Below are 15,891 nucleotides of genomic sequence, written 5' to 3'. Positions count from 1 at the left end.
AAGAAAATGCTGATTCTAATTTTCCCTCTCTCTCACCTAGCATCTATATTTTTACCTCATTCCATTAGATCTCAGCCTCCAGAACAGTGTTAAATACTGTGGAGTTACTTGATGTACCTTTCTCATTCCCAGCTACACTAAGATTAACTGTAGTGTCTTCCTGTGTAGCTGATGATAGACCATTAGTGGAGATGGGCACATTTTAATTCATGAGCATTCCTGCGATGCTAGAAAGTACTTCAGTTACATTTTATTCACTTCCAGTTTAACCCAGGCACCTGATGGGCATGTTTTCCACGGCTCTTCCCCTGATTTAGGGACTGGTCTGATTTCTGAGTGCAGTTTTGAAGAACACATTTTCTCAGGGGCAGAAGAGGGACATGTAAATAGAAGCAGATGTTCATGCAATGCAGACGACTTGACAGAGGAAGAAGGTTTCTGTTTGATCTGGTACCAAGCAGTTCTCAGCAGTGTAGCCGGATGAAAAACTACTCAGGCTGACTGAGATGCTTTCATCTTGAAGCTCAGACCCGTGTTGGGCATAGCTCAGACGATGAAGAATGGCAGATGCATTCATTTGAGGTTGGAGTTTATTCTGCGGTGTAAGTCAGTCCCAAACCAGCAGATTCCATCAGTGATTACCCTGTCATGTCTGATCTTGTGAACGGGGCGGCTTTCAGGACAGAAGAGGCTGGTGCTGTGGAGGCCGTGCCATACTTCTGCTGCCACTCTCTTACACCCAGTCGGTCCCCATGCAGGGACGTCCCACTCCGCCCTGGCTCCCTAACGTAGGAGCTAGGGTCACTTCCCACCTTCCTCCAACTAAGCTGCTGCCAGCGACCCTACCTGACGCTGTTGCTTCCTGTTGAACAGCTGGGTAGAGGCCGGCAGAGCCCTCAGGGGCACCCTGGGGGTCCTGGACGCAGTGCTGTGCTTGGGGCTATGCCTGGCGTTTTCAGCTCCTGGCTGCTCAAGGTGGACTTGCATGCCTGGGTTTGCCCCCAACCCTGGGAAAGGGCCCAGCACCCCGAGAGGTTTTCTCTGAGCTGGGTACAGCAGGCTCTGCTTTGCAACCAGGAGCTCCAAGTAGCAGCTGGCACAGAAAGGAGAGACGGCCGCAGTCACAGCCCACCCAAGGCAGAGTGGGATGTTGAATTTTAAGCCCTGGATAAGGTGGCCTGTTAGGTGTACGCTCTTGGGATGCCTGTCTGTAAAAGACCCGGAGGAAAGAGAGCGGAGGAGAAGACGGCCAAGGCTGCCTGTGTTGGAACCGGCATGCGGAGTCATCTCGCAGGGGCTCAAACCGCAAGTTTGGCTGGCTGATTGGGCATTAAGTCAGCCTTTGTTTTTGCTCCCAAGCAACACAGCCTACCAGCCTGGAGCGCCCTGCACATTCCTAGTGAGGTTTTGTATCGGGGCCAAGACGAGTTTCATCAGTGCAGATAAACAAAGTTCGCTGCTTGTGATTTGCTGGCGCAAACACGCCTGCCTGTGGTTCCCAGAGCCCCGGTCTGGGACTGGCTCTTCGTGGCCATCTTCTGGGCTGGTGCTGGGGGAGACTGGCGCACATACCAGGTCTTGTGTCCTTGGCCTTCTCCCTGGCGCAGAAACCCCCTCTCTCCCCCATTAGAGGGTGCCCCAGGGGTTTTTCCTTTCACTCCCTTTCAGGGTGACAGCAGAGAGCAGATCGACTGGGTTTAGAGTGCTCAAGGCTCTGGGAGGGAGGATAGCAGTCTGCTTGGTAGGATCTGTCATGCTGCCTGAAACATACACAGAACTGAACCCAAGGCCTTCTGGTCTACAGGCAATTCTTGGAGTGGATGTGCCAGCAGGGGAAGGTGTTGATCAGGCTTTTTACCACAAACGAAGGGCTTGCTCCCTGTGTGAGTGTGTGTATATGTGTGGGGTGTGTGTGTGTGTGTGTGTGTGTGGTGTGAGTGTGAGAATGTGTGTAGTATGTGTGTGACTGTGTGTGGTGTGTGTACGTGGTGTGTATGACAGTGTGTGGTATGGATGTGTGTGTGAGTGTGTGGAGTATGTATGTGTATATATGTACATATGTGTGAGAGTGTGGTGTGCGCATGTGTGTGTTATGATGTGTGTACATATGTGTGTTGTGTGTGTGAGTGTGTGTGTGCGGGTCTGTGATTTCTTATGTCTGACGCTGGCGTTGAACCCAGGGCTGCCAACAGGCCAAGACCCTCGCTCTGCTTGTTGGGAGTGGCTCGGCCCTCTGCTCTCTTAGATGGGAAGCTGGCTTTGACATCTTCAAGGTTTTCCCTGAATTTCCAGAAAACACCTTTCTGTAGGCCAGGTTGCTTTGAAAAATACATCCTCTGTTTTTTTTAACACCCATAAATGCCAAGTTCGTGTGTCTGACCAGGCGCTCTCAGGGTCAGGTGCGGCCCTCCCTCCCGCAGTTTAGACACCTGACCCGAACCGAGGGCGGCTCTGGTCCCTCACCCCTGGAGAAGGTAGGTGCTTAGGACTCAGCAAGTCTTTCTCTTTCTTTAGTTAGCTTCTTTTTCTTCCTTTGCAGTCTTTTATTTTAGTCTCCAGTTGTACATGGTCAGAGATGCTGTGACAGCTTGGTAAGCACTGCAGTTTCAATGCATTGGACTCCAAAGGCAAAAGGACGTCAACTGAAATAGACTAGCCTTTAAACTGCTTAATTGAATCCCAGCTTCACGGGAAGGGGCCTGTGTGCCTGGGAGGATCCAGCCATTTTATATTTTTTCCAGATGCTGAAACTTGCCCAGCTTTCGAGTTCCTGTCAGCTACACCTTGAGGAGTCTCGCCGCCTGCCCCAGCTGCCTTCCCTGGGCACCCCGTGGAGAGACCTTGCTCAGTCCCGCTGTCCCACAGCTTCAGATGACTCGTCTCCACTCACAGTTCAACTGGACTCTGCCCTCTGGTGTCTGAAGTTTCCAGCTCCGCTCTGCTCCCGGGGCTTCATTTAGCAGTCGTCCACGTGTAACTAGTCCCCCAGGGTCAGCCTTCAGCGTGTGGTCTCATCTTAGCCCTCGGTCCTTCCTGGCCTGGGGGGAGGGCAGAGGGGCCGCTCTGTGACCTTCCTCCTTCGCCCCCATCCTCTTCCTCCTCCCCGTGTAACCTGATCCTCCCTGCTGCCAGGGACATCCTTCCTGTCAGACTCTGAAACACCTGAATGGCTTCTAAGGACTTTAGGAATAAAGTATAAACTCCTCAATATGGACAAGTCAGAGAGAAGAGGGGGAAGGGAGGGAGGGCAGCAGGGGAGAAGGGCAGAAGGGAGGGAGGGAGAGACAGAGACAGACAGAGAGACAGAGAGACAGAGAGACAGAGAAGCATCCACACCCTCCCCCTGACCGTCTGCAGCCTCCCTTCCCCCTCTTCCAAGCTGATGTCCGCCTAGACACCACTGTCTTGCTGAGCACCAGGTTGTCCAGCACCGCAGTTCTGGGTGAGGTGGCCCCTCCGCGCCCCTCCTCATCTCCTCCCACAGCTGTCTCGTGTGTCTGTCCGCTGCCCACGTGGCTCTGCGGCACGAGGGGCAGGGTCTTCCTCTCCCCTCCTGCTCGAGCCTCCTGCATCTCCACCCAGCCTCCGCACAGCTCATGCCCTGTGTTCTCTCTCAGAACGTGAAGAGGCGCCTTAAACCTCTTCTTTCCCCTCGCCGTGGTCCCAAGCCCGTGACGCCTCCCTTCGAAGACCTTTTGGGCTTGTTTCTGGCAGACTCCAGCTTATCGCCACATCCCCAGTGCCCGGCTGAGGGCTGACTCTCGGAGGGTGCTCAGGCCACTCACTCGCGGCTGTGCACACAGCTGGAGCGAACTCACGCACCGTGACTTCTAATGGCCTTGGTGCCCCTGGCGCCTCGTGGCTCTGGAGCGTGGGGTTGTTTACAGACGTGCTGTTAACTGCCAAGAGCAGATCTGAGCATTTTCCACGGTGGCTGGAGCCGGGTTTATATGTGTGCTGGCACCTGCACCCCTCTTGCGTGTTTTCATTTCTTCTGAAGTTCCACCCCCTGTAAAAACAGGCCCGCATGACTGTGTGTATCCAGCAGGGCCTGCACATGTCTCACACATCTGTACTGTGTCCAGCTTAGCTCCCGGAACACCTCTGAGCTGGCCAGGGCAGACTGAAGCGCAGTGACGACAAACCCAGAGGTAAGGCTTTGCATTAAGTCTGTGTTCCAGCTTTGAAAGTGTGACCGTTTTACAATACTGGCTCTGCTTACCCAGTGACTGAGGGTATCCTTCTGCTTCCCGGTGTCCTCTTCAATCTCCTTTTTCTGAGTACTGCAGTTTCTGTTGTAGAGGTCTTTTGCTTTCTTGGTTATTTAAATTGTAAATATTTAATTTTTCTTGACGCTTTTGTGAATGACATTGTTTTCCTAATTTCTTTCTCGGTGAGATCTTAATTGGTGTTCAGGAAGGTTATTGATTTTTGTGAGCTGATTTTTGTATCCTGCTACATTTCTGAATATGGTTATTCCTCACAGAACTGAGGAAACGATCCACAAATTCATTTGGAACCAGAAGAGACCCAAAGTAGAAAAAGCAATCCTGGCAACAAGAGCAAGGCAGAAGGCATCACAGCCCCAACTTTGAAGTTATATTAGAAAGTTACAGTGATACGATATTGGCATAAGAATGGACATATGGATCAACAGAAGAGAACAGAGGATGCAGAAACAGCTCCAGGCACATTCAGCTGTTTGATCTTTGACAAAGGGTCAAAAACATACACTAGAGAAAAGATGGCTCCTTTAATAAATAGTACTGGGAAGACTGGCTGTCTATATGCTGAAGATTGACTCTAGACCCATATCTTACTGTGCACTAAACTAAAATAAAAATGGATCAAAGATCTAAAGGTTAAAACAGAAACAATTTGCTAGAGATGAATTAGGTAAAACTCTTCAAGGGGAGCCCAGGCAAGGGCTTTCTGAACAGCATTCCAGTGGCGCTGGAAGTAGCACCAAGAACCAACAAATGGGATTGTATCACAGGCAAACATTTCTGCACGGAGATGGAAACCACCAACGAGCGAAGAGGCAGCCTGCAGAATGGGGAAAGGTTTTGCCTGCTATTACTCCGACAGAGAGCTAATATATAGAATATGTAAAAAACTCAGAAAAGTTAGACTCTTCAAAATAAAAGAAAATCCAATAAAAAATAGGCACCTAAAGAAGTACAAATGGCCAATAAATACATAGAAAATGTTCCACATCTCCTGCCGTTAAGGAAATGCAAACTAAAACAACACTGAAAGCCCATCTTAGTCTAGAAAGAACGGTCCCCACCAACAAATCAACTAGTAACAAATGCTGACGAGGGTGTGGCGGCAGAGGAGCCCTCCACATTGCTGGTGGGCATGTAGACTGGTAGTACCATCACCACGGAAATCAGTATGGAGATTCCTCAGAAAACTAAAACTAGAAATTCCATTTTACCATTTATTCCAGCTATTCCTCTCCTGTGTATCTTCCTGAAGGAGTTAAAGACATCATGTACGGTGATCCATGCACATCCCATTTATAGCAGCAAAATTCATAACACCTAAATCTTGAAAGCAGCCTTTGTCCATTCATCGCTTGTCCATCAAGAGATGAATAGATAAAGCCAGGCGTGGTGGCGCACGCCTGCAATCCTAGCACTTGGGAGGCTGAGGCAAGAGGACGGCTACAAGTTCAAGGCCACCTGGGCTACATAGTGAATTCAAGGCTGGTCTGAACTGCTTGGTGAGACCCTGTCTTAAAAAAAGAAAAATAAGATGAATGGATAAAGAAAATGTGGTACAGACATTCCTGTTTAACAGCTGAGTTCCTTTCCTGTGGCTAGGTCGTTAAAGGAATCACTTGCAAAATGAGGAACTGTGTGTAGTGTGTACATTACATTATTCAAAACAAAGAAATGGTCAAAGGAAGCTCCAGCTGGGTGACTTTGCTTTTATTTGCATAACTCTTACATGCAGCACTGTAATGTACAACAGAACATAAAACTGCAGTACTATATTATACAGTACAATCAGCAAAAATTATCATAGTACATAAACAAGGTGTAGTGTATAAAAAATGACACTGAGGCTCTACAAACAAGATGCACAGAACTGTACAAAAAAAAAAAAAACCATGTGTCATAAGTCCAAGTGGTGCGTTGTAAATTAAATAGCATGCTAGGTTGCGAGTCCAAAACGTCGTTAATCAAGGAATATCTGTGTTTACCCACAATGGAGGCCCCCTCTGCCATGCAAAGGTAAACTTGAGTCATCTGGGGGAAAGTGGAGGCACCTTGAGTCCATAACGTTAGGTGAAATAAATCAGGAACACAAGCTTCAGTATCACATGGTTTCTCTTACATAAGAAACCCAAAATATAAAGAGCAAAATAAAAGATAAATAATGGGAAACAGGGAGAGAGATCTTTTGCAAGTGGAAAAGGGATCAAGAGACTGAGGGAGGGGAAGTGGGGGGAGGAAAGGAATTAAGGTGTGCTATGCTCATGTGCCAGCTCCAACACATGTAATATAAACATGGACTAATTTAAAAATAAAATAACAACAAGGTCAGAGCAGAGCAAATAAGACAATGAGTGATTCAGGGAAGACCTTCTTCCCCCGTGAAGGCCACGTTCCCCATGGACGGTGACAGGCTGGTGGTGTTCCCTTGGGTCACTCACGGATGCTGAGATCACCCAGACGTGTGACCCTGCCACCTCCAAAGCGCAGCGTGCGAGCCGGGGTCTGTGTGGCCTCCCAGCGTGGGGAGAGAAGGGCAGTGGTGCGCAGCGTGCGCAGCGGCTCCCTTGGCTACACCCACGTTTCCTCCAGGGGCACTGGCTTGTAGAAAGCACGGCCCCTCTCAGGGAAACACTTGGCCGTCTCTCCTTTCTAGCCCATTTGCATATATTTTACTTTTCTCTTTATTTATATTTTAAGTTTCTCATATAAGAGAAGCCATGCAATATCTAAACTCATGCATCTGATTTATTTACTTAACATGATGGCCTAAGGTGCATTTGTTTGCCTACAAATGACTCGTTTATCCTTCTTTATGGCAGAGTAGCACTCCACTGTGTGTAAATACCACCTTGCCCCTTTCTAACGCAGTTCTGGAAGTCCTCTCTCATGTCTTTAATTTCCCTATTGCAGCTGGCTACATGTCCTGAACTGATTAAAAACGTTGACCTTTCTGGTCATTTTGACTTTGGGGGAAGAGCTAGAAGTCAATGGTGCCAGAGCCAGTGAACAAGGTGGATGAAGACACACTGTCACGTTTTTATTTGACAGAAATTGTTATAAATATTTTTGAACTGATTTAGGACATTGTCACAGCCACGCCAGCACAGCAAAAGGCACTCAGGGAAGAGGATTTCCAGAACTTCCTCAGGAAGTGGCGGGGACGGGGGAGGGGTGTGTTGAAGTGAGAGGGAGGACTTGATCGTGACTCACGGCGGTGCGTCACTTACTGTAAGAGATTTGTTAAAATGTCAGCATTCGCTCTGTATTTTGAGCACAGCGCTCATGCTGAAGTCTGATTACCGCGGCAGCTGGCCCGCTCGAGCTGCCGGACTGCTCGTTGCTATCGGAGCAACCCTTGGGCTCTGTACCCTGCTGAGTGGTCCTGTGTGACTTCTGCTTCTTGCCCTCGGCCTCACCGCTGTCTTAGCCATGGACGCCTGAGCACTTTCCCGCCTCAGTTTGCATCCTCATCGTCTTCCTCCCTAGTGTGGATAAAGAACTAAACCTCCCCGACTCTCCATTTACCCTTAGGAAAAACAGGTAATTCTCGTCCAGGGCTGTGGAGGAGCCTGGGCCGTCTCCTTCCTGCAGGTCAGTTGGCCGTGCTTTCACGGGTGTGAAGACACGAGACTCCGGGCTCTCGCAGAGAGCTCCACACTCAGAGCGGCAGACAGCAGGGGCCCGCTATGACCGGCTCTGTGTCTCAGGGGCCCTGGTGACGCGGCCCAGAGCCGCACACCAGCGGAGCACACCGAAGCTGACGGGCTCTGCACCAGGACTCCAGGCTCTCTGGATGGCTACGAGCAAACCTGCATGAACTGTGCCCCAGCAGGAAACATTATGTAGTCATAATGGACAGTGGAAGATCGCCCTCTTCTAGATGAGACGTAAGCTCTATCTGTACAGGCCATTTGCCCTACTGACAACTTTTAAAACCGTTCAGAAGAACTCTGTCAAAGCTCATTTTATAAAATGTGTACAAGCTCACGAGACCCTGACCACGCCAACTACCTCACTGGGTCAGCGTGAGCACTAAATGAGCTCCTCCCTAGCAGGGCTGGAGAGCGCAGGCGTGTGGCCGTCAGTCAGCCGCCCCGATCATGGCCTCCTCCCCGTCCACTTCTTCAGGCCAGTGGTGTGAACTGCTTCCGTCCTTCACGTCACCCCCGTGTCTGCACATGCGGCTCCCTGCACCCCGCCAGCTGCGGGCTGTGGTTCTGCCTGCTGCTTGGGTCCTGGCCCGCGGGCTGGGGTGCCCTGCATGGCGCTCGTGCCGTCTGCTGCCTCCGCCTTGCTCCTTGACAGCTCTTAGCAGCTGTGCGTGGTGATACTCTCACGGCGTCTCAAACGTCTCTGGAATGTAAACTCCGGGGCTTAGAGAAATACGAAGCAACAGAAAGTGCTCTGGTAGTTTAAAGACAGGAAGAATTTATTGGGAGCTCCTGGGTTGTCTCATGGACTCATAGCTGGAGTTGGACAGTGATAAACAGGGGCCCTCTCAGCTCCAGCGGCCCCCACAGCAGGGGTCTGCAGGTTCAGTTCCCACGTGGGTCTTTTACAGATTCTACAGAGCAGACAAACAATCTGAACCCTGCTGAGTTAGGTGATCCCCCTGGATGCCTCAGTCATGATCTGAGGATGGGGCTGCACAGGATAGACGGGCTGTGAGTGACTCTTCTGAGCGTGGGGTGTCACACTGAGACTCTCACTCCAGGACTGCCTATCCAGGAGCTCACCCCACACCACTGTCTTCATGGCCCCAGACTCACCTCCTTCACACTGCTGGGTTTCCACACTGCTGTCTGTTCCAGTATTGAGTTCTCTCAGCTGCAGGCTCATCCTTCTGTGCTCTGCTGTGTGGCCCTGGGGCTGGGAGCCTCCTTCCCACGTTCCTCCTCAGCTACCTGTGCAGGCTCTGGCAGTGGTTCACAGGAAGAGCCCAGCTGTGGAGAAGGAGAATACCTTGGCCCTTCCTATTTGCTTCCTGTCAGCTTCCTGTTAGCTTCGTGTCTACTTCCTGCCTTTGCTGGAGTCACTCCCTCCTTGCTTCACCTACCTCCTCATTCTCTTGGAATCCCTGAATCTGGTTTGGAGTCTCCCAAAGCCAGGGAAGTGGTCATACTCTCCTGCTGAGAGACGCCAGCACCAGCAGGCAGGGCCCTTTCAGAGCATGGGCCCCAGTCCCACAGTCCTCTCCTCGTGCCCAGAGGCACCAGTGCAGGCTGACCTTGGGTCAGCCACGAGTGTCTTCCCCAGGCTGTGTGTCTCAGTAACCCCAACCTTCCCCCGCAGCCAGCGTGCAGCTGCTTTCAACCCTTCCTACCTCCCCCTTGCTTATTCTCTTCTGACTTTCCATGTGCTTAGGTGAGAATTTGCTCTGAGTCACGGTGTGATTTCTGTCTCCTGGCTACACCATGACCCATACAAGGGTGAGTTTCCTCCCTTCACATGCTTCCATGGCTACCCAGAAGTTCACAGCGGCTTTAGCCACAGTAGCCCTAAGGTGGACAATGCCCACGTGTCCACCAGCAGGTCAGTGAAGAACTGAGTGTGGCAGGTACAGGCAGTGGTCTGTCACTAAGCCTTGAAAGGAAACAAAACTCTAACACATGCTCCAAATGGATGAAGTTGGAAAACGTTGTTCTAAGCGAGGCAGGGACAAAGGGACCTGCCTGAGGTACGGCTTGTGAGAGCAGATGTCTTCACAGAGACCGTCGAGGGGGCCAGGGCCGGGGAACCGGGAGTGCTTGTCTAAGGGCTGGGTTGCTGTTTATGATGCTGAGATGTTTTGGGTGTCTGTGTGCTGATGGTTGTACAATAACATGGATGTGCTTGATGCCACTGAGTTGAATACCTGGAAATTGTCAAAGTGATAAGTTTTATGTATTTTACCTAAATACCCACCCCACGGATAAAAGCTCCAGTGGTGACCCTGACTAGGAACTTGGTCAGTGAGGACAAACAGGTGAGGGTGCGTGAGCTTCCTGCGAAGATGTGGCGGGGCGCTGCAGGGAGCTGTGCATGTAACGGTCACTGTGGGGTGCTGTCCCCTCTGCCCTGGCCTCTGCATCCTTCAGATTGGGTGATACTGACTCCCACCAGGCCCAGGATTCTTGGCAGACCTGTGTTTATCTCTACCCTGAAGAGTGTTTTTAAAATCTCCCGAGATGACCTGTGTTGTGTGACTTCTCCCAGCAGCGTGGCTGCTATGTCCCAGCTCCCTGCCTTGGCCTCCAACAGCGTGCTGCATGGTGTTTCAATTGCCTTCCATTTGAGCCGCCCAAGGGGCCTCCTCTGTTATCACGTGGGGCAAACCCTAAACTTCTCGTCAAAAGCCAGCAGTGCTCTGGGACAGGCAGGAAGCACAAGAGCCTCAGTAGAGCCGCCCGTTTTTGTGTAAAGACTTGGAACACGGATGGCTCTGACATCTACATGGATGAGAGGTGCGCGAGTGTGACACGTTTCCCCTCGATTGTCAGTCCTCTGGATGTAGGCACTATCTCAGGCAAGGAAGTTTCAGAGATAATAAGATTTCTGTCTCTGCCGCTGTCTCTATCAAGGGTGAGCACAAGGTAGATATTTTGCCCATGAATTAAATAACGTCAACAGACATGAAGCTCACCCAAGGCTGCTGTGACACGCTGTTAGCTGACAGGAACTGGACTCTTCCTTGCAGGCCTTTCTAGTCTCCCCGTCCCAGCCCACAGAGTCCCCTTCCTGTGTAAATCCACGTTAGGGTCATTGATTGGCTGTGCGAGTTTTGATAGACATTGTCCTCATGAAGTTTCCACGACCGTCCGCCTGGGTGACAGGGTGGGATGGCGCTGCAGTGAACACTTCCTGAAGAAGAGGGCAATGCGGCCAGGGCATTTGGAAGGGAAGCAAGGGCTTGGTGAAGGGAAGATGGTGGTACAGCTGGGTGACAGACTTCATATGATTGGCCAAGTGGCCCAACACACGTTTCGAGCCCCACTCATCCCTGGCCGGCTGCACCCCCACGGTAGCTTTCTATTACCTGTGAAATTAGAATAATTCGTGCATGAGTGGAAACAGCGGTGAAGGTTTTCTTCTTGGCAACATAGCGGCAAGGGCTGCCAAGTGCCTTCTACAAAGTACACAGTCCACCCCATCAGGGAAAGACGCAGGCCGCTATTCTGCAGTGTGGGATTCTCACCCGATGCAGTCTGCAGCTTGGCCACCCGGCATGCGCGGAGCGCTCCCTTGCTCCGGGAAACCTCGGTGTTCCCAGACAGGCAGGTGCGAGGCAGGAGGGTGGGACTCTCCTTCCGCGTGGTGGAAGCGCCTCCCGAGGGTGTGGTGGATGCGGCACCAGCCTGGCGCGGCCTTCTCTTGGTTTTGCCCCAGCTGCCCTGTCCTGCGCCTCTGCTTGTGCAGTTGTAAGGGAGGGTGTGGAATTCCGTGGCTGTTAAGAGTCCTTCCTGCTCTAAATCCTACGATTAGTCTTTGGTGTGACTCCAGGCTCCTTTGGGGAGAAAGCAGCTCAGCCCTCCTCTACGGAAATACCTTCCAGAACTCCAGCATCCCTTCCTCCGCTGTCTGGGGCCTCTCCATCCGGGGGCTCACAAATGGCAGCTTGGAGGCAGCCCGTCTGGCCATGTTCTATAATGGGCCTGTCTGAAATAGCATCTCCCTTCTCATCCCAGCTTCAGCCTCAGCACAAGCTGGCTGGCACAGCTCCCTCCAAGGCACACTCTTCGCTGGGTGGCTTTAACAGTGGTGGTTCTGGAAATGTTCCTCTTCTAGGGTGTCTACCTTTAGCATGGGCTAACCCAACAAACTGATAGGCATCTCAGTTAGCATGAATGGTGTGGGACACTTACTTGTGCCAAGTTTTCAGACGCCCAAATCACATACCTAAGCAACAGCCTACACATAACGTCTCCTTGTGTCTACCAGGAACTCAAGAAACACGTATTGAATGGCTGGTGTGTGCATTTTCATGTTCTCTGTTCTGGCGAAGTGGAGCATACATCACGAGGATGAGTGAGACAGGTCTTTCCTTTAAGGAGCTTAAGACTTATTTAGAGCTACAGAATATTCTTCATCTTAATGGAGAGCATTAGTTGTTTTTGTGGTAAAATATATAAACAAGAAACTTCCCATTTTAACCACTTTAAGTACATAATTCAGTAACAGTACATGCATTCACACTGTGATATTTTGCCCACAGTTACTTACTTATTTAGAGCTATCAGTTTGGTTACATAAAAGTGAGTGAGTTTTACCCTCACCTTTTGGGAGTGACTTGGTCAGATATATGCGATTGAATGGGCCAAGAATTTCAAAGCTCTCCTCTGCCTGTCTTCCTTCTTCCCTCCCTTCCTTCCCTCTCTGTGCCTCTCTTCTGTCCCCACTCTGTCCCTAAAATGGTCCCGAGTAGACTGTAGACATGTAGACCACACAGCAGTGTAGAGTCAGTGGAAGCATGTCTCAGGAGTAGTGCCTACGGCTAGCTGCGGTGTCTAGTGGAGCTTGGTCCAGTGGCCATTGGGGGATAGGCATTCTTCATTTAAGGACCAAGTCCCACTCCTGCAACTAGAGCCTTAGTTAACTTGGCCGCTAAATGAGGAGCTGTGTATAGTAAATAGATTATAATGTTCAGGTCAAAGAAATGTCAAAAGAAACTCCTTTTTGATGACTTTGCTTTGATTTGCATGACTCTTAATGCAGCACTGTAATGTAGAGCAGAACATGAATCCCCTGGACAGTGCAGTCAGCAGAACCACAGGACTGCACTGCAGAAGAAGCCACCGCAAGGCCACACTGCCCCTCTCCTCCTATGTAGTGAGTCTGAACACGGCCGTTACACCAGGAGGCCCCAGCAACTGGGCGGCCTTCCGCCTGCTCTCGCGTACTCGTGTCTTCATAATGTTCTCGTGTTCCGACCTCGGAGCCCTTCAGAATTTCCAGAATTAGGATACCAGAATGGCACCCAGCTGCCTGTTGTCTGACACATGGTATATGAATGGCTCAGAAAGAGTGAAATACCCAGTCACACTAAAAGCTTCCCGTTGGTCAGTACTCCAGCCTTTTCCTCACAAAATGTTTTCCCAGAGAGCGTGATGTGTGGCAAAGCTGGCTGACGCGAGTACATTATGAAGTGGAAACTTTTCTTCTCAACTCTCCTGTTGGCCGGGTGACTGGATAAAGAAAATGTGGTATTTATATGCAGTGGAGGACTACTCACCGATAAAGAAGGATACTCTGGGGTCACTTGAAGGAAAATGGATCCACCTTGAGACCATAATGCTAAGTGAAATAAATCAGACATGCCAGCTTAAGTATCCCACGGTTTCTCTTACGTGATACCCAAAGTATAAATACATTAAAGAGCAAAATAAAAGACAGATGATAGGAAACCGTGAGACAGAGCTTTTGTAAAAGGGAGGGGACCAAGCGATGGAGTAGATAGGGTGAGGAGGGGACTGGGATGAAAAAAGGAAGTAAGATGTGTTACGCTCTTGGACCAACTTCTCACAAGGAACACAATCATTGTGCATGGAGCCATATACTACAAAAAATAAAATTAAATAAGAATAATAATTAAAACCCCCAAACAAAAAATTCCTTATACTCCCATTTTCTAAAAACTACCATCCCTGCTTTTACTGTATTAAAATTCTAATTAATTCTTATTTTTATGGTTGTTTTAGAGGTTCTCCACATTTATGCAAAGGACAGTCTTCATTTAATATCTCAGGTATTTTACAATTGATTCCTAACCTGCTGCTATTATTTTGTTTATGAGCCCAACATTTTTTTGGCCCCAAACTATGGTGCTACCTGGTTCTCTTTATCCTCCACTTTCAGGTCAGATGTCTTCTTCGCCTAGGAACCAACACCTGGGAATGAGATCGACTACACTGTGTACTCACATTGTTTTCCCCAGAGGAAACTGCAGTATCTGATGCCCTTGTGTGCAACATCAAGTGACCCTTAAGTCAGCCTCTTAAGAGGTAGAAGAGGATGCAGAAATTGCAGCCAGCTCTTGACTGTTGACCTTCTGCATTTCCCTGTTCTCTGGAAATGTCGAGCAGACTGAAGAAGGAAGAGGCGTCAAACTCACATCTGCCAACTTATCAGGCCCTCTGGAAGAACACTTTGTGGGGGAGAGGCTGGAATAGTGGCTAGCACGAAGCTTTTAGTGTGGCCCTTGTGTTTCACTCTTCCTGAGCCATTCATAGCCCATGTGTCAGAAAACAGGAAGCTAGGTGCCATTCTGATATCCTAATTCTAGAAATTCTGAAGAGTTCTGAGGCCAGAACATGAGGACATTATGAAGGATGTTAGAAATTTTTAAAAAGTTTTCCCATTACTTACGAATTTGTCACTTTCCATCCGTGGGACAAAATACCCAGCACTTGCAATTTAAAGGAGCAGAGGTTCAGTCTAGCTTGTGGTACAAGGGTGTTCAGTCCATGGTTGCTGCCTCCCGGCAGAAACAGCACGGCAGAAGGATGCAGTGGAGGAAACCTGCTCAGTTCTGGGTGCCCACAAAGCAGAGCAAGAAGGGCAGAGCCAGGGCAAGAATACACCCTGCCAGGGCCCACCCAGCCACCCACCCCCAGCCATGTACCCTCCCAACAACAATTGTAAGCTTGTCAGTAGGTTAATAGGTTAGCCCACTGAGGAGTATGGAATCCCCATGGGGCAAGCTTGGTACAGAAGTGCTACCTCTGAACGCGTGAGACCTCGGGGGACACCTTAGATCTAACCCACAATGGTATGTTTTCATGCACCCTGATTTCCACAAGCTTGTTATTGTGCTATTTACTCTGGAAGATGATCATCTCCAGCAAGATCTGCAACTGTTTGAGGGGAATACTGATATACGAACAGCACAAGGGCCAATCAAAAAATATGGTGTGTATTTAAATTTAAAAATGTATTATAGTAAAAGACACATTGCCATTAACCTCCTTGAAATATTCCCCTTGCTTCAAACACATGTATTCCACTGTTCTTGTCACTTTCGGAAGCAGTTCTGGAAGTCTTTTCTCAGGAGTATCTTTACAAGATCTGATCAAATGTGTGGTGAATGCTGCCGCCAAGTGCCATCCACCAGAAAGGCGGGTTCGCAAGACCTCGAGTGCGTCCTCGTCCACCTTATTCGCCGGTCTGGCACTGTGCAACTTCTGGCTCCTCCCCAGAGTCAAAATGACCATGAGGTAAAGCTTTGGAATTGATTCAAGACATTGAAGCAACCACAAGGACGCAACTAAGTCCATTTTACATCTTAGAGTTTTTAAGTCTTTTCCAAAACCCTGTTTTTCAATATGAGAGTTGTTTTATCATGAAAGTCAGTTGATAAATTTTCAGTGTCTTCTCATCAGTACTGCTGGAAGATAATCAAATTCAGTTCTTATGATGAGGAAATCTTTCTCATTCTCAAGTTTCTTTTTCTTTCTTTCTTTCTTTTTTTTTTTTTCCATTTTACTTTGTCCTTTAAGGAAAAGATTCAGTACCAGCCTCTTGGATTTGGGACCTGCTACGACTGCTGTGTAACAGTTTGTTTCATTAGCGTAAGAGAACACTCATGTTTCTTCCAGACTTTGTCATTTGTAGAGTGTATATTGTACTTAGTTCCAGAGAACTAGGGAATAAGAACATTTCATATCATGTTCAGGAAATTTTTTATCAGTTA

General features: G+C 49.3%; 1 protein-coding gene across 8 annotated transcripts; it reads left to right on the top strand.

The window, feature by feature from the left end:
* The first annotated feature begins 981 nt into the window (after positions 1-981).
* LOC102009212 lies at positions 982-15,172 on the top strand. 8 transcript variants are annotated; one of them, XR_001234947.1, is made up of 5 exons: positions 982-1,575; positions 2,742-2,973; positions 3,618-4,151; positions 13,901-13,947; positions 14,058-15,172. XR_001234947.1 is itself a non-coding variant. In XM_013516600.1 (3 exons), exons 1-3 carry the CDS (start codon positions 1,148-1,150, stop codon positions 2,958-2,960), a joined length of 738 nt encoding a protein of 245 aa, XP_013372054.1. In that variant the 5' UTR covers positions 982-1,147; the 3' UTR covers positions 2,961-3,208. The 8 variants fall into 8 exon arrangements, 1 of the variants encoding a protein (XP_013372054.1); XR_001234948.1 differs by having other exon boundaries at positions 2,742-2,990; positions 4,086-4,151; XR_001234945.1 differs by having other exon boundaries at positions 2,742-2,990.
* Positions 15,173-15,891: the final 719 nt, after the last annotated feature.

The sequence above is a fragment of the Chinchilla lanigera genome, unplaced genomic scaffold (assembly GCF_000276665.1).
Source record: "Chinchilla lanigera isolate Chin_1 unplaced genomic scaffold, ChiLan1.0 scaffold00035, whole genome shotgun sequence".
NCBI lineage: Eukaryota > Metazoa > Chordata > Mammalia > Rodentia > Chinchillidae > Chinchilla > Chinchilla lanigera.
This window is presented reverse-complemented; position numbering and strand designations above follow the sequence as displayed.

Excerpts from the sequence above, each read along its gene's own strand:
- LOC102009212 (XM_013516600.1), top strand. The coding sequence starts at position 1,148 with ATGTTGAATTTTAAGCCCTGGATAAGGTGGCCTGTTAGGTGTACGCTC. Across the intron at positions 1,576-2,383 it reads GAGACTGGCGCACATACCAG|GCGCTCTCAGGGTCAGGTGC; the intron begins GTCTTGTGTCCT and ends GTGTCTGACCAG. Across the intron at positions 2,475-2,741 it reads GTCCCTCACCCCTGGAGAAG|ATGCTGAAACTTGCCCAGCT; the intron begins GTAGGTGCTTAG and ends TATTTTTTCCAG.